Source organism: Schistocerca piceifrons, chromosome 1, assembly GCF_021461385.2.
Source record: "Schistocerca piceifrons isolate TAMUIC-IGC-003096 chromosome 1, iqSchPice1.1, whole genome shotgun sequence".
NCBI classification, from domain to species: domain Eukaryota; kingdom Metazoa; phylum Arthropoda; class Insecta; order Orthoptera; family Acrididae; genus Schistocerca; species Schistocerca piceifrons.
Window position 1 is genome coordinate 29,519,501 of NC_060138.1, and position 24,880 is coordinate 29,544,380.

Below are 24,880 nucleotides of genomic sequence, written 5' to 3' on the forward strand. Positions count from 1 at the left end.
AGGAGGAGGAGGAGGAGGAGGAGGAGGAGGAGGAGGAAGAAGAAGAAGAAGAAGAAGAGCCTCAAATGTGAAAGCGGAGGAAGGACAGGAGAAAGTGAACAAAGAAAGAAAAAAGGAACGAAAAACAGTGGAGAGTGTTCTGATATTGACTACCGAAAATACAGAATACATTTCCAAAAATAGCCCAGACATGTTTCCAAAGGGAGGGGAAAAAGAACAGCAAGAGGATAGACATACTGCATGGAAGGGAAAAGATGCTGCAAAGGCTGGGGCCCCATGATAGCCAAGCACAAATCCACTAAAGAGCGGCCAGTCCCCTGGGGGTTTCAGTTGTGATTGCAGGGGGCACAGAATCATCAGTGTTGCCTGATCATATGAATGGTGTTCCTTGTTACGCCAGGTCGATGACCATGTATGGATACACCATCATTGGCTTGAAAGGGGGACAAAACTACACGAGAACTTGTAGCAGATGTCACAGTCCAAAATTGCAATGAGGTCAGAGCCAGACAACAGATGCTGGTCATTGAACTATGTGATCAGCTCCTGTGTAGTAAAGACTACGAGCACCAGAACTATGAACTGATGCAGCTTTGCTGACCTACTTCTGGTTACGGCACACCTCCCAGACATCAACACACTCCAGAGGTTGTTATGCAACACTCTTACTGTGGAACCAGCAAAGAGAAGCAGTACTAAAGGATACGTGAACCAGCCCATCAACGTTTGACCAGCTCTGCTGTTAAGTGACACCCAGTCTGTTTCAGTCACCATAATTCTGCTGCCACCAGTTTGCAAACCTACAACTGCCACTAGGACACCATAGAGATGGAGGACGCTGCTGGCTGGCCTTGCTCTCCACCACGGCCATATGAAGAACCCGTGCAGCATCTGCCCCATCACCGAGTCAGTGCACCAGGTCAAGTAGAGTCCATGCCATGCAAAACTCTGGTGTACTGCATTCCAGAGGTAGACCACAATGCTGTTAAGCAGATGCTCATAATGTTTCAGATGATAACAGGACACATTTTGGTCCATTTTCCCACTGTTTCCTAATTGCATAATTCACCTCTCTTCCCTCTAATCTATATTTACTTTTCACACTTCCCTTCTCATCTCTGGACTGAAGATGGCACAGGTTTTACCAATGTACCATCTCTGACTTACTCTCTCCTCATCCTCATTACAAATGGCTTCCTCTCATTCTTGGAATCTGAGTGACCAGCCATTCCTTTTTACATTTCTCCCAACCAATCCCTCTCCCCTCCCTGATGAATAAAATTGTTAGTTCGAAACACTAGGTAATGTGTCACTTTTATGTGCATCTGTGGGCAGTACTACACATGTCACCTCCTGAAGCTTTTGTACCAGCCAGCATTTCTGTCATGTGGTGTACAATTTGACTCTTCCCACATCCCTCAAATCTGTCACTCACAATGGGATTTATGGAACACAATTTGCGAATGAATGAATGCGCAGTCTTACACGTCTAAATTATGCTCTGAACAATGTGCACCATTTTTTTTAAACTACTAGGAATTCTGGCTTACTGATAAGTGGTGATCCAGCTTCTCATCCATCATTTAAATTTCACCCTTGAGTTTTCCATTAGTGTAAGAATCAAGACAAATAATAATATTAAAAAAAAAAAAAAAAAAAAGTGTGCCGGGGGGGGGGGGGGGGGGGGGGGGGCACCTGCAGTGGAGGAGGAATTTACTGCCCTGAAGATAGTTCAAACTTGATTGAATAAAGTGTAATCCATTTCATAAGGAGTAAATCAATATATGCTGTAATTAAGTGTAAAAATCTATTTTTTCTCTTTTTGTTTCCCATAACAGTTATCACTTACTTCAGCGATACAGCTTTCGCTTCTTCAGCAGTCTTCTGTTTGTTTTTGTCTTTTGCAACATCCTTCATTCCCTGTAAAGAGACGATATCAAGAATTAGAGCTGTAGTTGTAAACATAACAGAGCAAAACAATAAGATCAAAAGAATAAAGACCAGCATAAACATATTTCAGTGGTTTTTCAGCTCAGTGGTCTAATTGAATATGTTAATTACAAATAGGAATACAATATATTAAATTAAAATTGCTTTGCCATATTTTACTGTACACTTATACCATTTAGCCAGCTTAATATTGTAAGAACAATAATCTTTGTACAACTGTCTCGGGACCGAGACTGCAATAGATTTTTAAATATGCTGGTAATCTCAGGGTCTTTGATATACCTTCTGTAGATGAAACTAATGATTACATGGACTTTAACTACCATGAACTAGGAACTTGAAAGGAAACCTGCATAGTCAGGAGGGTCACTGACTAATTAAGAATATTAATAAGGAAGACAAATTATGGGTCCAAGAACACACCATCTAAGTATTTTAATTATACGTTATCATAGTTGATTCTATTATTATGTTTTGGGTACTGCAAGTTGTCAAGAAATTTTTGACAGCACTCACCATGAATGAGATATTTGTGAAATTTATGAAATATCATCATAAAATGATATCTTTACATTTGTATTTGTAAAAACAGATAACACTTTTAACTCTGTTCATATATTGAGATAACTTACACTGCCATTAGACAAACAGTATATGTAGATTGTTTGATTTCAACAGCACAGTGTTCAGAATGTTTTTCAATACTTAAGCGTTCACTTTGAGCCACATGGTGAACTGTGTGTGGTTTTCTTGCTAGTACAAAGCAGCAACTCTCATTACTGTTAGCTCTAAAAATACTGCTAACAGTAATATGTTTTCACATCAGGAAGAAGTACATTTCATTTTTACGTAACACTTAAGAAACAACTAACATTAATCCTGAAAGTATTTTCTATTAAACGGCAGTACTGAGAACAACATATATTCAAGAATTAAAATTTGGGTGTTATAAGTAGGATAACAAACTATTACACAAAGTAAAATGGTCATCTGTTCATAAATTTAATGATCCAAATGATAAAATTTAACATTTTCATTGGTATATTTGCAGAAACAATAATCTACATGTGAATACATGTGTCATAAATACGAGGGCGGTTCAGAAAGTAACCTCCGATTGGTCACAGTGCGGGTTGTGGGGGGAGTAGCGACGCCATCTGTGCGTTCACGCACTCAACAGGTCAGTCGGCATCAAGCCGTGGTCGAGTGAACGTCGTACCTGCGCTAGTTTAGTTTTTGTGGCAGTTTGAAATGTGTGCTGCAATAGAAAACCCCGCCAAATGTGAAGTGCGTGCTGTCATAAGGTTTTTTACAGCCAAAGGATATTCTGCAGCAGCTATTCATCGTGAGCTTTGTGCCGTGTACGGACCAAGAGTTATGAGTGAAGGAGTTGTCCGTGAATGGGTACGTTTATTTAAAAGTGGACGAGAAAACGTTCATGATTAAGAGAGGAGTGGTAGACCATCATTGGTGACTGACAAACTCGTTCAGACAGTTGATGCAAAAGTTTGTGAAAATCGACGTTTTTCAATGTCGGAGTTGTCTACTGGTTTTCCACAGATTTCTAAGACTCTCTTGTACGAGATAGTGACAGCAAGATTGGGTTACCGTAAGTTCTGTGCACGATGGGTGCCCAAAATTCTTACCGACCACCACAAAACTCAAAGAATGGCCTCTGCATTAGACTTTCTGTCACGTTATGAGGACGAAGGAGAACCATTGTTAAACAGAATTGTGACCGGTGACGAAACCTGGATTAAGTACGTGAACCCTGAGACAAAAGAACAATCAAAGATGTGGGCACATTCAAATTCGCCTACCAAACCAAGAAAAGCCTCGCAAGATTTTTCTGCCAGAAAACTGATGGCAACGGTGTTTTGGGATGCCAAAGGGGTGTTGTTGGTTGAATTCATGGAACGTGGTACGACCATTAATCAAGACGTGTACTGTGAAACAATAAAAAAGTTACGACGGGCTATACAGAACAAACGTCGTGGTATGCTGACTTCCGGGATCGTTTTTTTGCACGATAACGCCCGTCCTCACTCTGCTCGCAGAACAACGGCCCTTCTTGAGTCCTTGAAGTGGGACGTTATCAACCATCCACCTTACAGCCCAGACCTGGCGCCAAGTGATTATCACCTCTTCATGCATTTGAAGAAATGGCTCGGGTCACAGCGGTTTGATGACGACGAAGAGCTCAAAGATGCGGTCACAGGCTGGCTCCAGGCACAAGCGGGTGATTTTTATGCAGAAGGAATTTCAAAGCTTGTGAAGAGATACGATAAGTGCCTCAATCGCTATGGAGACTATGTAGAAAAATAGTGCAAAGATGTAGTTGTAAGATGTATATATTAAAATATTTTTATTTAACTTGGTGTATTTTTTTAAATCAACCAGAGGTTACTTTCTGAACGGCCCTCGTATATACTGTGAGGGCAATGTCAGAATTCCCAGACTGTTGAATAGGGGATGACCAGAGGTTCTCGAACTTACACCACACATAGCTCGAACAGCCCATTTTTGAGCCAAAAATACCCTTTTTGAATCAGAAGAATTATCCCAAAAAATAATACCATATGACATAAGCGTATAAAAATATGCGAAGTAGACTACTTTTCGTGTTGAACTAAATACTAACAAAGAGATAGAGGGGCTGGCCAGTACTTACCTCAGCTCAGTACAGCCGATAGATACACATAAAACAGAACTGAAAATTTACATTCCTAGCTTTCGGAACTTTGTTCCTTCATCAGGGAGGAGAGAGGGGAAAAAAGGGAAGAAGGGAAAGTGGATTCAGTTACTCACAACCCAGGTTATGAAGCAACAGGGAAAGGTAAACAGGGAGGGTAGCAAGGATGGAGGCATGGTTGTCAGAGAGAAGCCAAAGATATTCTACTGTAAGTACTGTGCCAGCTTCAAACCAAAGAGGATGCATACAGAAGTAAAGTATAAAGATAAACACAACTATGTAGGATGAAAAGATGCGTGAATGGCTAAAGAGGAAAGGGAAAGAGGAGAAGACTGAAGAGTGAATGGGAGTGAGGTTGTTTAACGTAGGTTCAGTCCAGGGGGATGGCGGGATGAAAGGATGTGTTGGAGTGCAAGTTCCCATCTCCGCAGTTCAGAGGGACTGGTGTTGGGTGGGAGAAGCCAAATGGCACATACGGTGTAGCAGGTTCCTAGGTCCCTAGAATTATGCTGGAGGGCATGCTCCGCTACTGGGTATTGGGCATCTCCTAGGCGGACAGTTCGTCTGTGTCCGTTCATTCGCTCAGCCAGTTTGGTTGTTGCCATGCCGATGTAAAAGGCTGTGCAGTGCAGGCACGTCAGTTGATAAATGACGTGTAGTTTCACACGTAGCCCTGCCTTGAATTGTGTATGTTTTACCAGTAGCGGGGCTGGAGTAGGTGGTTGTGGGCGGATGCATGGGGCAGGTTTTGCATCCGCCCACAACCACCTACTCCAGCCCCGCTACTGGTAAAACATACACAATTCAAGGCAGGGCTACGTGTGAAACTACACATGTCATTTATCAACTGACGTGCCTGCACTGCACAGCCTTTTACATCGGCATGACAACAACCAAACTGACTGAGCGAATGAACGGACACAGACGAACTGTCCGCCTAGGAGATGCCCAATACCCAGTAGCGGAGCATGCCCTCCAGCATAATTCTAGGGACCTAGGAACCTGCTACACCGTATGTGCCATTTGGCTTCTCCCACCCAACACCAGTCCCTCTGAACTGCGGAGATGGGAACTTGCACTCCAACACATCCTTTCATCCCGCCATCCCCCTGGACTGAACCTACGTTAAACAACCTCACTCCCATTCACTCTTCAGTCTTCTCCTCTTTCCCTTTCCTCTTTAGCCATTCACGCATCTTTTCATCCTACATAGTTGTGTTTATCTTTATACTTTACTTCTGTATGCATCCTCTTTGGTTTGAAGCTGGCACAGTACTTACAGTAGAATATCTTTGGCTTCTCTCTGACAACCATGCCTCCATCCTTGCTACCCTCCCTGTTTACCTTTCCCTGTTGCTTCATAACCTGGGTTGTGAGTAACTGAATCCACTTTCCCTTCTTCCCTTTTTTCCCCTCTCTCCTCCCTGATGAAGGAACAAAGTTCCGAAAGCTAGGAATGTAAATTTTCAGTTCTGTTTTATGTGTATCTATCGGCTGTACTGAGCTGAGGTAAGTACTGGCCAGCCCCTCTATCTCTTTGTTAGTATTTGTTTCACATCTTATATGAGATTTTCGTGTTGAACTGTCACTTATTTCAGATACTGTTCTAATGGTAAATAAAGCAGCATTTAGTTTCTGAACAAGATCCTGAACATGGGGTTTCCACAACAGCTTACTATCTATCCGAACGCCTAGGAACTTGATCTGTTCTGTCCCGCTTATAATATGCCCATTCTGTCTGACCGCATCTTTGAGCTCTTCGTCGTCATCAAACCGCTGTGACCCGAGCCATTTCTTCAAATGCATGAAGAGGTGATAATCACTTGGCGCCAGGTCTGGGCTGTAAGGTGGATGGTTGATAACGTCCCACTTCAAGGACTCAAGAAGGGCCGTTGTTCTGCGAGCAGAGTGAGGACGGGCGTTATCGTGCAAAAAAACGATACCGGAAGTCAGCATACCACGGCGTTTGTTCTGTATAGCCCGTCGTAACTTTTTTATTGTTTCACAGTACATGTCTTGATTAATGGTCGTACCACGTTCCATGAATTCAACCAACAACACCCCTTTGGCATCCCAAAACACCGTTGCCATCAGTTTTCTGGCAGAAAAATCTTGCGAGGCTTTTCTTGGTTTGGTAGGCGAATTTGAATGTGCCCACATCTTTGATTGTTCTTTTGTCTCAGGGTTCACGTACTTAATCCAGGTTTCGTCACCGGTCACAATTCTGTTTAACAATGGTTCTCCTTCGTCCTCATAACGTGACAGAAAGTCTAATGCAGAGGCCATTCTTTGAGTTTTGTGGTGGTCGGTAAGAATTTTGGGCACCCATCATGCACAGAACTTACGGTAACCCAATCTTGCTGTCACTATCTCGTACAAGAGAGTCTTAGAAATCTGTGGAAAACCAGTAGACAACTCCGACATTGAAAAACGTCGATTTTCACAAACTTTTGCATCAACTGTCTGAACGAGTTTGTCAGTCACCAATGATGGTCTACCACTCCTCTCTTAATCATGAACGTTTTCTCGTCCACTTTTAAATAAACGTACCCATTCACGGACAACTCCTTCACTCATAACTCTTGGTCCGTACACGGCACAAAGCTCACGATGTATAGCTGCTGCAGAATATCCTTTGGCTGTAAAAAACCTTATGACAGCACGCACTTCACATTTGGCGGGGTTTTCTATTGCAGCACACATTTCAAACTGCCACAAAAACTAAACTAGCGCTGGTACGACGTTCACTCGACCACGGCTTGATGCCGACTGACCTGTTGAGTGCGTGAACGCACAGATGGCGTCGCTACTCCCCCCACAACCCGCACTGTGACCAATCGGAGGTTACTTTCTGAACCGCCCTCGTATTTTCTTTAATGTCGTTTGTTGTTAGCTTATTCCCAAGACTTCGCAGCTTTCACTCAGTTAATACTAGGCAGAAATCAAATATGCACGTGGAATGCACTTCCTTGACTCTTGTGCAGAAAGGAGTGCAGTATTCTGCTCTACCCATTTTCAATAAGCTACCACAAGAACTCAAAAATCTTAGCAGTAGCCCAAACACTTTTAAGTCAAAACTGAAGAGTTTCCTCATGGCTCACTCCTCCTATTCTGTCAAGGAGCTCCTGGGAGAGCTGAAAAATTAAGCAAATTCAAAGTGTTACATTGTTGATTTTCTTTATTTAAACTTACGAATTGTCACCTGAATATGTTTGTTATATTTCATTTTATCTGTTTCTACTATCGTGTTATAATTTCGTGTATTGACTCATTCCATCACCATGGAGACTTCTCCTTAATTTGGTCAAACGGAAAAATAAATAAATAAATAAATAGCGCCTGCCTGTGAGTGCCCTGGTGAGACCCTCAGCATACCAAGCATGCGAATTTTTGTCATTGCACATACACTGGCTGGATGCGAGGGATTTTTTGGTGCAAAAGGGATGACAGCTGTCAAAATGCAGGTACTGTTGGTGGTTCTTCTGAATTTGGCAAGCTTTTTTCATTATTTCTGCAACGGTTTTCTGACGTGTTTTGTGTACCATGGTGGGACAGTCCCGTCTCTTATTAACTTATGCGGTACGAATCTATCTATTGCTGTCGATACTGTATTTTTGAATTTGAGCCATATCTTACATAATTATCTTGGAAGGAATGGAGACTCTCACTTAGGAAGGCATCGAGCGAATTTTTATCTGCTGTTTTAAATAGATATATTTTGCGTTTATTTTGGGTGGTTTTGGTTGATATGGTTTTGAGCCTTGCTACAATGACCTTGGGTTCACTAATCCCTGCATTCATCATGACGCTGTCTATTAGATCAGGATTATTTGTGGCTAAGAGGTCAAGTGTATTTTCACCACCATTTACAATTCGTGTGGGCTCATGAACTAACTGTTCAAAGTAATGCTCAGAGAAAGCATTTAGTACAATTTCGAAAGATGTTTTCTGTCTACCACTGGCTTTGAACATGTACTTTTGCCAATAAATCAAGGGTAGATTGAAGTCTCCACCAATTATAACTGTACGAGTGGGGTACTCATTTGTAACGAGATTCAAGTTTTCTTGAACCGTTCAGCTATTATATCATCTGAGTCAGGGGGTCAGTAGAAGGACCCAATTATTATTTTGGTACGGCTGTTGAGTATAACCTCTACCCTTAGCAATTCACAGGAACTATCTATTTCAACTTCATTACAAGATGAGCTACTACCAACAGACATAAACACGCCACCACCTACTTTATTTAATCTATCCTTTCTGAACATGGTTTGTGTGTCTGTAAAAATTTCGGCAGAATTTCTCTCTGTGTTTAGCCATCTTTCTGTTCCTATAATGATTTCAGCTTCAGTGCTTTCTATCAGCACTTGAAGCTCTAGCACTTTTCCAACACAGCTACGACAATTTACAACTACAATATCGACTGTTGCTTGGTCGATTCTCGTCATTTCTTTGCCCTGTACCCTGTGAGACTGGAGCACTTTTTGATCTTTCCTGAGACTGTCTAACCTAAAAAACTGCCCAGTCCATGCCACACAGCCCCTGCCACCCGTGCAACCACCTCCTGTGTGTAGTGGACACCTGACCAATTTAGCGGATCCCGAAACCCTACTGCCCTACGGAGCAAGTCAAGGAATATGCAGCCTAAACAGTCGAAGAGCCATCTGAGCCTCTGATTCAGACCCTCCACTCGGCTCTGTACCAAAGGTCTGCAATCGGTCCTGCAGTTTTCACCAACTCAGATAGCCACCGGAAACCAGAGAGAATCTCTTCCGATCCATAGCGACACATGTCCTTAGTGCTGACATGAGCCACCACCTGCAGTTGGCTGCACCCTGTTGCACCAGTTTTGTTGGGTTTATGGATTTTGGGGAGCATGTAGAAGGTGGGTGTTCAGGGTGTCATAGGGGGTGAGGAAGGAAATGGATTCATGGGAGATGTTCTGGAAAGAGCTGAAGGCCTTAAGCTAGGATTTCATGTTGTGTTTAGGACTTCTGGGATGGGATCACTCTAGCAGAGTTTATAAATGGAGGAGTCAGATAGAGGTATTCTGCCAGGTAATCATTGCAGTTCATAACAGTGGTGGAACAGTTTTCTGCAGGCAGGATGATTAGGTCAGGACTTGTTCTGAGGTTTTGTATGGCTGTTCTTTCTTCTACGGAAAGGTTGATTTTTCGAAGAAGGGACCTGGGGAAGGATAGCGAGGCTAAGTTGTACGTAAAGGATTTCTGGAAGGTGAACAGCGGGTGGTTAGGTGGGAGGGAAGAGGATCATACTTGTATGGTGGTAGGAACTGGAAGATCCAGGATTCAGTGTTGGAATTAGGGTGGTTTTGGTTGGAGGGATTGGTGGCAAAGGAGTGCTTCCATTTTAGGGATTGGGAGAAAGAGAGTAGGTCTCTGACAAGTCCAGCATGGTTAAATTTTGGTGTAGGGTTAAAGGTGAGGCCCTTGGATAGTCAAAAGAATACTGTGTCACTGATGTTAGCTTTGAATCACCCAGTCTGAACTTATGCTAGTCTTTATTATATTACTGCTGTTTGTATCCCTCTCCCACAACTCCCTTACAACTTAGTGTCTCCTCTCAACTTGATGAATAACTTTTTCTTAATTGAGTTTACTCTGTATTTCATATTTTGTGATTTCTGTTATCGTCTATTCTTTTCATTAGTTTTTTATTCGCCTTCACAATTTTCTTCCTCTCCCATTCCTCCCATGCCCAAATATCTTTTTTAGCATCTATGCTTATGTTCTGACTTGTCAACTACTCTCTCCACTACTTCCAACTAAGTGTATGACATAGGCTCCACTTAGCTGGAACGGTGTACCTTTTTTCCCATACTAGTTCCTTTGGTATGCCATATGGCTCATAGAGTTTGGACAGTGATGAAAGTACATTTTTAATTTTGAGCACGAAAGCTGCTATTTATTTATTGGCTGACTAGTTCAGAACTTGCCTATTTTTACAAGTCATGTACTTTGTATCTTGATGTCCTACTGCTGCCTCGAGGCACCACTATCCAACCCTGTTGCACCACAAATGTTCCTCCTCGTCCACCTCTCGTAGTAGCTAAATCCTGCCTAGCTGACCTTTTCAACTTAGCAAATCTCCCAAAATTCCCTACCAACTCTCCACCAAATCCAGAGCCATAACATTCCTGTAACTCTGTTGTTAACCTTTCCACCTAAACCCTCAGCTCAACAAAAATTTGTCCTATCCAAAGGCCTCCTTTAGTCCTACACCCAAATTTAACCATCCTGGACTTGTCAAAGACCTGCTCTCCTTCTCATGATCCCTGCAGCGGAAGCACTTCTTTGTCACCAATCCTTCCAAGCAGAACCACCCTAATTCCAACACTGAATCATACTGCTTCCAATCCATAACACCATCCAACCATGATCCTCCCCTATCTCCCACCTACCCAACCACTGGTCTTTTCTGGGAATTCCTTACCTCCAACTTAGCCTTACCATCCTTCCCCATTCCCTCCCTCAGAACACCAACCTTCCAGTAGAAGAAAGAACAGCCATACACAACCTCAAAACAAATTGTGACCTAATCATTGTACCCACAGACAAAGGGTCCACTACTGTTGTTACGAACTGCAGTGACCACCTAGCAGAAGGCCTCCGTTGATTACATGACTGCTCCACTTATAAACACTGCCAGAGTGATCCCATCACAGAAGTCCAACAGAACCTCCAACCCCTGCTTAAGGCCTTCCCAGAACATCTCCCTTGAATCCACTTCCCTCCTCACCCCTATGACATCCAGCACACCCACTTTATACGTGCTCCCCAAACTCCACAAACCCAACAAACCTTGACATCCCATTGTGGCTGGGGCCAGTGTACATGTAATGACAAAAATTCCCATGCTCAGTATGCTGAGGGTCTCACCAAGGCACTCACAGGCAGGCACTATCCCCCAGACTTAACGAAGATACTTCCCACCCTCCAAAATGGTGTTCCATCACCCAACCAACCTCCACAACAACAAATTGCCTGTAATCTAGCCTCCCACGTCAAAGGCACCAACCACTCCCTTCACTGACTCTCCTCCATCCCGACCCTTTTACTTCCTGGATCCCTACTCATCACTGTTGATGCCACCTCCCTATACACCAACATCCCTCTTTCTTATGGTCCTATCACTATTGAACACTATCTTCTACAACGTCCTCCAGACTTGAAACCCACTACCTCATCCCTCATACATCTTACTAACTTTATCCTAACCCACAACTACTTCTCCATCGAATGGATGGTATATAAACAATGTGGCACTGCCATGGGCTACCACATGGCACCCTTCTATGCCATCACTTTTGTAGTTGTCTGGAGGAACCTTGCTTGCCTCTAAAAATACCAAACCCCTAGTGTGGTTCAGGTTCGTTGATGATATCTTCATGATCTAGATGTTAACCCTGTCCTCTCTGATGTCTCCATCTGCACCTCTGTCCACATTAATTCCACCAACCACCAACAGTACCTGCATTTTGACAGCTGTCATCCCTTTTGCACCAAAAAATCCCTCCCGTCCAGCATGGTGACCTGGGGCCAGTGTACATGCAATGACAAAAATTCCCATGCTCAGTATGCTGAGGGTCTCACCAAGGTACTCACAGGCAGGCACTATCCCCCAGGCTTAACGAAGATACTTCCCACCCCCCAAAATGGTGTTCCATCACCCAACCAACCTCCACAACATCCTAGTCCAACTCAATGCTGCTCCCAATCCCAACCCCTTGCCACAAGGCACAGTGGAATACACAGGTGTAAAACCTGCTCAATCCACCTGCCCAGAACTTCCTATTTGAGTCCTCTCACGGGTTTATTCTATTCCATCATGGGCTGGGTCACCTTTAAAAGTAGCCATGTCATCTACCAGCTCTGCTCCTATCATTGCATCGCTCTTTATATTGGTATGACTACCAACCAGCTGTCCACCAGGATGAATGGCCACTGCCAAACTGTGGCCAAGAGCAAAGCAGACCATCCTGTGGCACAACATGCAGCTGAACATAAAACACTTGATTTCAAGGGCTACTGCACTACCTGACTTGTGGATCCTTCCCTCCACCACCATCTTTTTTTCTGAACTGCACAGAGGAGAGTTATCCTTCACATGCATTCTCTGCTCCCGTACAGTAACATACTGTCTCCACACCCTCCACACAACAGTTTCCACCTCCTCTGCTACATACTCTCCTCCCCATTCTTGTCTCCCATCCAGTACATTTGCTGGGCTCTACCAACAGACCAGCCCACTTCCCCCACTCCTCTCCTTTTTCACTCCTTTTTCTCCCCGCCTTCCTGTCCCTCGATGTCTAGACGCTGCACCTGTTGGCATTCTAGTCATTGCAGTTTCCACCAGACAGCGTTCGTCTCTTTCCCCACACATGCACTACTATTCTTTCCCCTTCCCTGCCCCAAATAAATTGCTGCTTGCAGCCCACGTGATAGTTGCATTCCAGCCCGAGATGCTCGAGTTGGCGGTGATGTGTGCATGAGGTGACTTTGCCTGCGTGTTTGCATTATGTATGCGTCTCTTTTACTGATGAAGGCTGTGGCCGAAAGCTTTACCCAAGTTTGTTAATTTTGCCTGTCTGAAACTTAATGTGTCTTTTTTACAGTAAGCAGCAATCTGTCTTTTCCTATATTGTTGCTAAGATAATTCCAACGATTAAAAAAGATGGGAGAGACAACTTAAACAATATGGGCCCATTATAATTTCCGACAGTCTGAGTAGCAATCCATCCTTTCCATATTGTAGTATATTAATTTAGATACTTAGCAGAATGTAATCTAATTAAATATGGTGTTCCTCGAGGATCAATAATGAGAACTACAATGCCGATGCTCTTAAATTACCACATTTGTATGTGACGCCATACATCTATTAAAATGTTAAAGTAGTTGTTACTGCTGTTGTTGTGGTCTTCAGTCCAGAGACTTGTTTGATGCAGCTCTCCATGCTACTCTATCCGTCACCTCCGAGTAGCTACTGCAACCTATATCCTTCTCAATCTGCTTAGTGTATTCATCTCTGGGTCTCCCTTTACGATTTTTACCCTCCATGCTTCCCTCCAATACTAAATTGGTGATCCCTCGATGCCTAAGTATGTGTCCTACCAACTGATACCTTCTTCTAGTCAAGTTTTGCAACAAATTCCTCTTCTCCACAATTCTATTCAGTACCTCCTCATTAGTTACATGATCTACCCACCTACTCTTCAGCATTCTTCTGTAGCACCACATTTCGAAAGATTCTATTCTCTTCTCGTCTAAACTATTTACTGTCCATGTTTCACTTCAACACATAGCTACTCTCCATACAAATACTTTCAGAAAGGACTTCCTGAAACTTAAATCTGTACTTGATGTCAACAAATTTCTCTTCTTCAGAAACGCTTTCCTTGCCATAGCCCGTATACATTTTATATCCTCTCTACTTCAACCATCATCAGTTAATTTGCTTTCCAGATAGCAAAACTCATCTACTTTAAGTGTCTCATTTCCTATTCTATTTCCCTCATCATCAGCTGATTTAATTCAACTACTTTCCATTATCCTTGTTTTGCTTTTGTTGATGTTCATCTTATATCCTCCTTTAAAAACACTGTCCATTCCATTCAACTGCTCTTCCAGGTCCTTTGCTGTCTCTGACAGAATTACAATGTCATTGGCAAACCTCAAAATTTTTATTTCTTCTCCATGGATTTTGATTCCCACTCCAAATTTTTCTTTTGTTTCCTTTACTGCTTGCTCAATATACAGATAATATAACATCGGGGATAGGCTACAACTGTCTCACTCCTTTCTCAATCACTGCTTCCCCTTCATGTCCCTCAGCTCTTTATAACTGCCACTTGGTTTCTGTACAAATTGTAAATAGCCTTTGCTCCCTTTATTTTACCTCTGCCACCTTCAGAATTTAAAAAAAAGTATTCCAGTTAGCACTGTCAAAAGCTTTCTCTGAGTCTACAAATGCCAGTAACGTAGGTTTGCCTTTCCTTAACTTAGAAGCTAAGATACGCTGCATGATCAGTATTGCCTCACATGCTCCAACATTTCTACAGAATGCAAACTGATCTTCCCCGAGGTCGGCTTCTACCAGTTTTTCAATTAATCTGTAAAGAATTCGTGTTAGTATTTTGCAACTGTGACTTATTAAACTGATAGTTTGGTAATTTCACACCTGTCAACACATGCTTTCTTTGAGATTGGAATTATTATATTCTTCTTGAACTCCGAGTAAATTTCGTCTGTCTCATACATCTTACTCACCAGATGGAAGAGTTTTGTCATGGCTGATTCACGCAAGGCTATTAGTAGTTCTAATGGAATGTTGTCTACTTCTGGGTCCCTGTTTCAATTTAGGTCTTTCTTCACACAGTATCCTATCTGGCATTTCATCTTCATCTACTTCCTCTTCCATTTCCATAATATTGCCCTCAATTATAGACCCTCTATATACTCTTTCCACTTTTCTGCTTTCCCTTCTTTGCTTAGGACTGGTTCTCCATCTGAGCTCTTGATATTCATACAGGTGGTTCTCTTTTCTCCAAAAGTCTCTCTAATTTTCCTGTAGGCAGTATCTAACTTACCCCTACTGATATATGCTTCTACATCCTTTCATTTGTCCTCTAGCCATTCCTTCTTATCCATTTTGCACTTCCTGTCGATCTCATTTTTGAGACGCTTGTATTCCTTTTCGCCTGCTTTATTTACTGCACTTTTATATTTTATCCTTTGATCAATATAACTCAATCTCTCTTCTGTTACCCAAGGATTTCTACTAGCCCTGGCTTTTTACATACTTGATTATCTGCTGCCTTCACTATTTCATCTCTCAAAGCTACCCATTCTTCTTCTACTGTATTCCTTTCCCCTGGTCTTGTAAATTGCTCCCTAATGCTCCCTGTGAAATCCTCTACAACCTCTAGTTCTTTCAGGTTATCAAGGTCCCATCATCTTAAATTCCCAACTTTTTGCAGTTTCTTCAGTTTTACTCTACAGTTCATAACCAATAAATTGTGGTCAGATTCCACATTTGCCCCTAAAAATGTCTTACAATTTAAAACCTGGTTTGTAAATCTCTGTCATACCATTACATAATCTATGGGAAACCTTCCAGTGGCTCCAGGCCTATTTCACATATACAACCTTCTTTCATGATTCTTAAACCAAGTGTTAGCTATGGTTAAGTTGTCCTTGGTTCAAAATTACACCAGGTGGCTTCCTCTTTGATTCCTTACCCCCCTCCCCCCCCCCCCCCCCCCCCCACCACATTCCCCAAATACTTTTCCTTCTCTTCCTTTTCCTACTATCGAATTCCATTCCTCCATAAATATTAAATTTTCATCTCTCTTAACTATCTGAATAATTTCTTTTATCACATCACATATTTCCTCAATCTCTTCACCATCTGCGGAACTAATTGGCATATAAACTTGTACTACTGTGGTAGGCATGGGCTTCGTGTCTATCTTGGCTACAATAATGCGTTCACTATGCTGTTCGTAGTAACTTATCCAAGTTCCTATTTTTTTTTTATTTTTATTATTGATTATTAAACCTACTGCTGCATTACTCTTATTTGATTTTGCATTTATAGGCCTGTATTCACCTGACCAGAAGTTTTGCTCCTCTGGCCACCAAACTTCACTAATTCCCACTATCCGTTTCCTTTATTAAATTTTCTAACCTACCTGCCAGATTAAGGGATCTGACATTCCAAACTCCGATCCGTAGAGCGCCAATTTTGTTTGCACCTTGCTTTCAGTCATTCACGGTACCAGCACTGCAAGGAGGCCATTTTGGTTGATGTTACAAGGACAGATCAGTCAATCATCCGGACTGTTGCCCCTGCAACTATTGAAAAGGCCGCTGCCCTCTTCAGGAACCACACGTTTGTCTAGCCTCTCAACAGACATCCCTCCATTGTGGTTGCACGTACGGTACGGCTATCTATATCGCTGAGACACGTAAGCCTCCCCACCAATGGCAAGGTCCTTGTTTCATGGGCGGGGGGGGGGGGGGGGGGGGTATCGAAAAGTAAGGAAGAATAATATAACAATCAGTAAACACTGTCACAAGACAAATTAGCAACTTGGCGTAGGAAAATCAAATTTAATAACAGAAAAAAAACCTCTCAGTAAAATTTCTCAACACTCCATCAATGCTGAATTATGTAAAATTTGAAATTTTCCCAACAAATCAACTGTTCAAAAAGATTTCAGGCTTGCAGCCAGTCATCGTAAACTTCATTGCACGATATTTCGGCTGGACAACTGCCACCCATCTTCAGGTGAGCCGAACGAGGACTGACGAAGACGTTCTCCGCTCCAGCTTATACAGTGCGCTGATAGTACTGCCGTGCATGTGTTGCAGTCGCAGAGACAAAAGAGCCACACTGCCCAGTGACAGCGCTCTCACTGGTGGACTGCAATACTCAGCTGCCGTCAGTATCGTCGCTGGCTGCAGCTATCGAAGTCTTCTGGCTCTTCATCGACGTATCTCCATAAAACAGTTGGTTTACAAACTGCTGATTCAAATGCTCTCTCCTCAAAATCCTCCATATAAAGGTTAGCCACCAGATACATCGATGACACTTTCATAGTGTGGCCCCACAGAGAAGAAAAGTTAATGGAGTTTTTTGATCATCTTAACTCCAACCATGAGAATATTTGATTTACTATGGAACTAGAGAAAAATGACTGCCTTCAATTCCTGGATGTTTTGGTTAAACGGAAGAGTGACAGCATGGTAGGACATTCTGTCTATCGTAATCCCACTCACACTGATTTGTACCTGCATTCTTCAAGTTGCCATCACCCATCCCAGACCATGAGTGTACTTAAAACCCTTGTGCATAGGGCACATATGGTGTTGGATGCAGAGAATTTGCCTAAGGAACTTGCATATTTGAGGACGATTCTCAGACACAATGGGTACTCGACCCAGCAAATTAACAGGGCCTTCTCAACTAGGGCCAGGAACCGGGAAGTGGATAAAGAGTAGAACGCGCCAGCAAAGTCCCTAGCTTTTTTTCCCTTCGTTGGAAATATCTGCTTCAAAATAGCGAGGATTCTTAATAATTTTCATGTGAAAGTGGTTTTTTGTCCACCTTCTAATATTTCGGATTTGCTGGGATCGGTGAAGGATGATTTGTTACTGCGGAAGGCGGGAATTCACAAAATACTGTGTCAATATGGTATGGCCTACGTAGGACACACAACGCATATAGTGGAAGAGCGTTGTACAGAACATCAACGTTGCACTCGTCTACTGCAACCCAGTAAGTCTGCAGTTGAGGAACATTGTATTTCTAATGGACATTCAGTGGAGTACGACAAAACTTCGATTTTGGCCACAGCAACAACTTTTTGGGATGCCATTATCAAAGAATCTGTTGAAATATGCATTCCGGGAAATCTAATGAACCGTGACAGTGGTTTCCAATCGAATAATGCATGAAATCCCGTCATCTCTGAAATCTGCTCGAGACGAAGAGCCAGAAGACTTCGATAGCTGCGGAAAGTGACAACACCGATGGCAGCTGAGTACTGCAGTTCCACCAGCGAGGACGTTGTCGCTGGGTGGTGTGGCCCTTCTGTCTCCGTGACTGCAACGCAAGCACGGCAGTACTATCAGTGCACTATATAAGCTGGAGCGGAGAACGTCTTCGTCAGTCCTTGTTTGGCTCACCAGAAAATGGCTGGCAGTTGTCCAGCCGAAATATCGTGCAATGAAGTTTACGACAACTGGCTGCACGCCCGAAACCTTTTTGAACAATGCTGAATTAGTTGGTGACAGTACAGAATCCATATTCTAATGGCTAAGGTTGAAAAGCAATTTAAAATATATGAACGCAAAATTAACAAAAACCTGCTACCTTCACAATGCTCACTGAAAGTGAGAAAACACTATAGAGGCCATGTCATATTTACTTTCATTCTCATCTTACATATAAGGTCACATTTGGGAGAAACTCAAAAAGCAGCCTTCAGCACATTTCACTTGCAAGAATGCGCAAATCGAATCATGATTTGATGCAAGCCTAGAGATGAACATCCATCACTGTTACAAAACTGACCACAATCCATGTAGAAGCTGCTTTTGTAGACAAAGAGGTCCAATAAGAATACATAAAATACAACAAGCAGACTTCAACTTTTCACTGGCAAAATTTTTGAGTGGAACGACAATGTGACTCATAAATTACACACAAAAAAAGGTTTATTTGCTTTCAAATAATCACGGTAAGTAAGAAAAATCTAAATAGTGATTTGAGGGAAAATTTTAGTCAGAATTTTCATAGCCACATGAAGAGTGGAAATGGGGAACCAAATACACGAAGCCGAGGTGTAGTTGTGCAAAATAAGATTTAATTGCTTGAAAGAAATCAGAAAAACTTAATGATCTGAGAAAAAATTGGAATATCTCACGAACAGGTGCTGCTACCCAGATAAAGAAAAGAAAAAATGTTCTTCTCTTCTAGGCCTAACTGTTAGGCACATATCAAGTTGCATTACTGCAATATTTAACTTTCAAAATGGCTACCTTCAATATAAGTATTAAATTCAAGGCATTTCAAGAACAAAAGATGCTAATAAAGTGATCTGGTAAATGGCTCCATGGTAATTCCTCAGTGTTATCTCTAATCTCTATGGAGATTGCTGTTTCTCCTGCAGCCATTAGTGCTTCAAAGGAGAAAGCTGGTAACAGTGATACTGTCTGGGATCTCCTTACGTTAACTCGACTATAGGATGCCTCAAGCATCACCTGAACTGTGCAGACAAGGCAGACCATCAAAAAGACCATTCAGTAGTGTGGAATTACCTTAAATAGCAGTGACAAAATTCTAAACCAACACTGACGCTCTCCCAAGCTTTACTTGCTGTGTTTGCGGTCATTAAATGTTTCCACATCTTTTCATAAGGCATAAGGTTCCCACTACCTGGTAGATAACAGTACGTCTGTCACCGATGATGGAAAATTATGCACAAGATGCTACCAGTAATTTATCGATCACTGTATTCCTTCTCAAGCAATGTGCAGCAAAATGGAATTGGAAGAAGTACCAGCTTGATACCTACCTCACTGAACTTTCAATTCTCAGTCAACACCTCATTTGCTTTCTCTTGATCTATACACTCCTTACAATAATAGAATACTGATCGATATTTATAAATACTGTATTTCAGGCTTACTGAACAAAACATCAAAATAAAAAAGTTAGAAAAGAACACAAATGGTCAAATACTTAGTGAAACGATTTGTCTAAAGGTAACAAATGAAATAGATTACAGAACATATGATGTATCTTTGAGTGAAGCTCGGAATCATGTACAGCAAATGAGGCACCAAATGAGAATCTGCACTTTAACTTAATTATGGTATACTAGAGGATCATCAAGGGATCACAAATTTAGCATTGGAGGGCAGCGTGGAGGGTAAAAATCGTACTGGGAGACCAAGAGATGAATACACTAAGCAGATGCAGAAGGATGTAGGTTGCAGTAGGTACTGGGAGATGAAGAAGCTTGCACAGGATAGAGTAGCATGGAGAGCTGCACCAAACCAGTCTCACAACTGAAGACAACAACAACAACAACTAGAGGATATTTGTCTAGTGGATTATGCAGAACGTGCAGTTTGCTACTGGGCGGCCTTCACCTTTTTTCAATAGAAACTCCTTCAAATAAGAAAGTATAAACAAAAAACAATGGAAACTTGAAGTTGGGATGTCAACAACACAAGGAACATCAAACTCCACATAGGGATATCACCAATGTAAGGAAATATAGGTTGCTACTTACCTTAAAGACAACGTGTTAAGTTGCAGACAGGCACAATTACAAGAACATTTTTGGAATGTGACTACTAACAGCTCTCAAGTAGTGTATAAAATGCTTGTTGACCATCAGCTGTTTTTTTTTTTTTTTTTAATTTAAAACCCAAATATCAACTGGTTTCAGTCACAGACAACCTTCATAGATTAGGGTTAAAACAGTTTAGGCCACATCACCACATTTTTCATTTCTTAAATAATGGCCATGTCTCATATGTAGAGTAAGCCATGAATGACTTTTAAAGGCAAACATACTATGTTTGTGTGGGGTGTGCTTGCTTGGATGAATGAACACAGTCACAAACTGTGACTGATACAGGTTGGGTTTCTTCACGGTAAATGATGACAGCCAAAACAGTTGCAGGAGAAGATATCTTGAAAAAATTATATATATAAAACGAAAGCGCTGGTACGTCGATAGACACACAAACAAACACAAACATACACACAAAATTCGAGCTTTCGCAACCAATGGTTGCCTCGTCAGGAAAGAGGGAAGGAGAGGGAAAGACGAAAGGATTTGGGTTTTAAGGGAGAGGGTAAGGAGTCATTCCAATCCCGGGAGTGGAAAGACTTACCTTAGGGGGAAAAAGGACGGGTATACACTCGCACACACACACATATCCATCCACACATATACAGACACAAGCAGACATATACAGAGGCAAAGAGTTTGGGCAGAGATGTCCGTCGAGGCGGAAGTGCAGAGGCAAAGGTGTTGTTGAATGACAGGTGAGGTATGAGTGGCGGCAACTTGAAATTAGCGGAGATTGAGGCCTGGTGGATAACGGGAAGAGAGGATATATTGAAGAGCAAGTTCCCATCTCCGGAGTTCGGATAGGTTGGTGTTAGTGGGAAGTATCCAGATAGCCCGGACGGCGTAACACTGTGTCAAGATGTGCTGGCCGTGCACCAAGGCACGTTTAGCCACAGGGTGATCCTCATTACCAACAAACACTGTCTGCCTGTGTCCATTCATGCGAATGGACAGTTTGTTGCTGCTCATTCCCACATAGAATGCGTCACAGTGTAGGCAGGTCAGTTGGTAGATCACGTGGGTGCTTTCACACGTGACTCTGCCTTTGATCGTGTACACCTTCCGGGTTACAGGACTGGAGTAGGTGGTGGTGGGAGGGGGCATGGGACAGGTTTTACACCGGGGGCAGTTACAAGGGTAGGAGCCAGAGGGTAGGGAAGGTGGTTTGGGGATTTCATAGGGATGAACTAAGAGGTTACGAAGGTTAGGTGGACGGCGGAAAGACACTCTTGGTGGAGTGGGGAGGATTTCATGAAGGATGGATCTCATTTCCGGGCAGGATTTGAGGAAGTCGTATCCCTGCTGGAGAGCCACATTCAGAGTCTGATCCAGTCCCGGAAAGTACTCTGTCACAAGTGGGGCACTTTTGTGGTTCTTCTGTGGGAGGTTCTGGGTTTGAGAACTCCCAGATTCAACCAAACAGCCCTCGTCAAAGATTTACTGTCCTACACTCGTACTCTCTGCTGGAAGTATCACTTTGCCATGAAGAAAAATGATCCTAATCCTACCCCTAATGATCCAACTCCCCAAGACACTATCCAAATTGAACCCTGCCTGGAACAGTTCCGTCCTCCGTCACAGCGGGACCCACCTCCTCTTCCTCAAAATCACCCTCTCCAAACCTTCCAGGAATTTCTGACTTCCAGCCTTGCCTCTCAGTCCTTCTTAAAAAACCTTAATCCTACTCCCAACATCACCACTGCTGAAGCCCAGGCTATCCGTGATCTGAAGGCTGACCGGTCCATCGTCATTCTTCCGGCGGACAGGGGTTCCACGACCGTGGTACTTGATCGTCAGGACTATGTGGCTGAGGGACTGCGTCAGCTTTCAGACAACACCACATACAAAGTTTGCCAAGGTAATCCCATTCCTGATGTCCAGGCGGAGCTTCAAGGAATCCTCAGAACCTTAGGCCCCCTACAAAACCTTTCACCTGACTCCATCAACCTCCTGACCCCACCGACACCCCGCACCCCTACCTTCTACCTTCTTCCTAAAATTCACAAACCCAATCATCCCGGCCACCCCATTGTAGCTGGTTACCAAGCCCCCACAGAACGTATCTCTGCCTACGTAGATCAACACCTTCAACCCATTACATGCAGTCTCCCATCCTTCATCAAAGACACCAACCACTTTCTCGAACGCCTGGAATCCTTACCCAATCCGTTACCCCCGGAAACCATCCTTGTAACCATTGATGCCACTTCCTTATACACAAATATCCCGCATGTCCAGGGTCTCGCTGCGATGGAGCACTTCCTTTCACGCCTATCACCTGCCACCCTACCTAAAACCTCTTTCCTCATTACCTTAGCCAGCTTCATCCTGACCCACAACTTCTTCACTTTTGAAGACCAGACATACCAACAATTAAAGGGAACAGCCATGGGCACCAGGATGGCCCCCTCATACGCCAACCTATTCATGGGTCGCTTAGAGGAAGCCTTCTTGGTTACCCAGGCCTGCCAACCCAAAGTTTGGTACAGATTTATTGATGACATCTTCATGATCTGGACTCACAGTGAAGAATAACTCCAGAATTTCCTCTCCAACCTCAACTCCTTTGGTTCCATCAGATTCACCTGGTCCTACTCCAAATCCCATGCCACTTTCCTTGACGTTGACCTCCACCTGTCCAATGGCCAGCTTCACACGTCCGTCCACATCAAACCCACCAACAAGCAACAGTACCTCCATTATGACAGCTGCCACCCATTCCACATCAAACAGTCCCTTCCCTACACCCTAGGTCTTCGTGGCAAACGAATCTGCTCCAGTCCGGAATCCCTGAACCACTACACCAACAACCTGACAACAGCTTTCGCATCCCACAACTACCCTCCCGACCTGGTACAGAAGCAAATAACCAGAGCCACTTCCTCATCCTCTCAAACCCAGAACCTCCCACAGAAGAACCACAAAAGTGCCCCACTTGTGACAGAATACTTTCCGGGACTGGACCAGACTCTGAATGTGGCTCTCCAGCAGGGATACGACTTCCTCAAATCCTGCCCGGAAATGAGATCCATCCTTCATGAAATCCTCCCCACTCCACCAAGAGTGTCTTTCCGCCGTCCACCTAACCTTCGTAACCTCTTAGTTCATCCCTATGAAATCCCCAAACCACCTTCCCTACCCTCTGGCTCCTACCCTTGTAACTGCCCCCGGTGTAAAACCTGTCCCATGCACCCTCCCACTACCACCTACTCCAGTCCTGTAACCCGGAAGGTGTACACGATCAAAGGCAGAGCCACGTGTGAAAGCACCCACGTGATCTACCAACTGACCTGCCTACACTGTGATGCATTCTATGTGGGAATGACCAGCAACAAACTCTCCATTCACATGAATGGACACAGGCAGACAGTGTTTGTAGGTAATGAGGATCACCCTGTGGCTAAACATACCTTGGTGCACGGCCAGCACATCTTGGCACAGTGTTACGCCGTCCAGGCTATCTGGATACTTCCCACTAACACCAACCTATCCGAACTCCGGAGATGGGAACTTGCTCTTCAATATATCCTCTCTTCCCGTTATCCACCAGGCCTCAATCTCCGCTAATTTCAAGTTGCTGCCACTCATACCTCACCTGTCATTCAACAACATCTTTGCCTCTGCACTTCTGCCTCGACTGATATCTCTGCCCAAACTCTTTGCCTCTGTGAATGTCTGCTTGTGTCTGTATATGTGTGGATGGATATGTGTGTGTGTGCGAGTGTATACCCGTCCTTTTTCCCCCTAAGGTAAGTCTTTCCACTCCCGGGAATGGAATGACTCCTTACCCTCTCCCTTAAAACCCAATTCCTTTCGTCTTTCCCTCTCCTTCCCTCTTTCCTGATGAGGCAACCGTTGGTTGCGAAAGCTCGAATTATGTGTGTATGTTTGTGTTTGTTTGTGTGTCTATCGACGTACCAGCGCTTTCGTTTGGTAAGTCACACCATCTTTGTTTTTTAGATATATTTTTTCCCACGTGGAATGTTTCCTTATATAAAACAAAGACGATGTGACTTACCAAACAAAAGCACTGGCAGGTCGATAGACACACAAACAAACACAAACATACACACAAAATTCAAGCTTTCGCAACCCACGGTTGCTTCGTCAGGAAAGAGGGAAGGAGAGGGAAAGACGAAAGGATGTGGGTTTTAAGGGAGAGGGTAAGGAGTCATTCCAATCCTGGGAGCGGAAAGACTTACCTTAGCGGGAAAAAAGGACAGGCATACACTCGCACACACACCCATATCCAACCGCACATACACAGACACAAGCAGACATTTGTAAAGGCAAAGAGTTTCGGCAGAGATATATAAAAGGAGCAGCTGATGGTCAAACATGCA

At 43.3% G+C, this 24,880-nt stretch overlaps 1 protein-coding gene across 1 annotated transcript in view; it reads right to left on the bottom strand.

Annotated features, from left to right (window-relative positions):
* Positions 1 to 24,880, bottom strand: part of LOC124783127 (protein flightless-1) — a 183,289-nt gene that overhangs the window by 107,509 nt on the left and 50,900 nt on the right. The window contains exon 9 of the mRNA XM_047253997.1: positions 1,850 to 1,920. Coding sequence (XP_047109953.1) covers positions 1,850 to 1,920 — 71 coding nt within the window. The remainder of the gene's footprint in view (positions 1 to 1,849; positions 1,921 to 24,880) is intronic.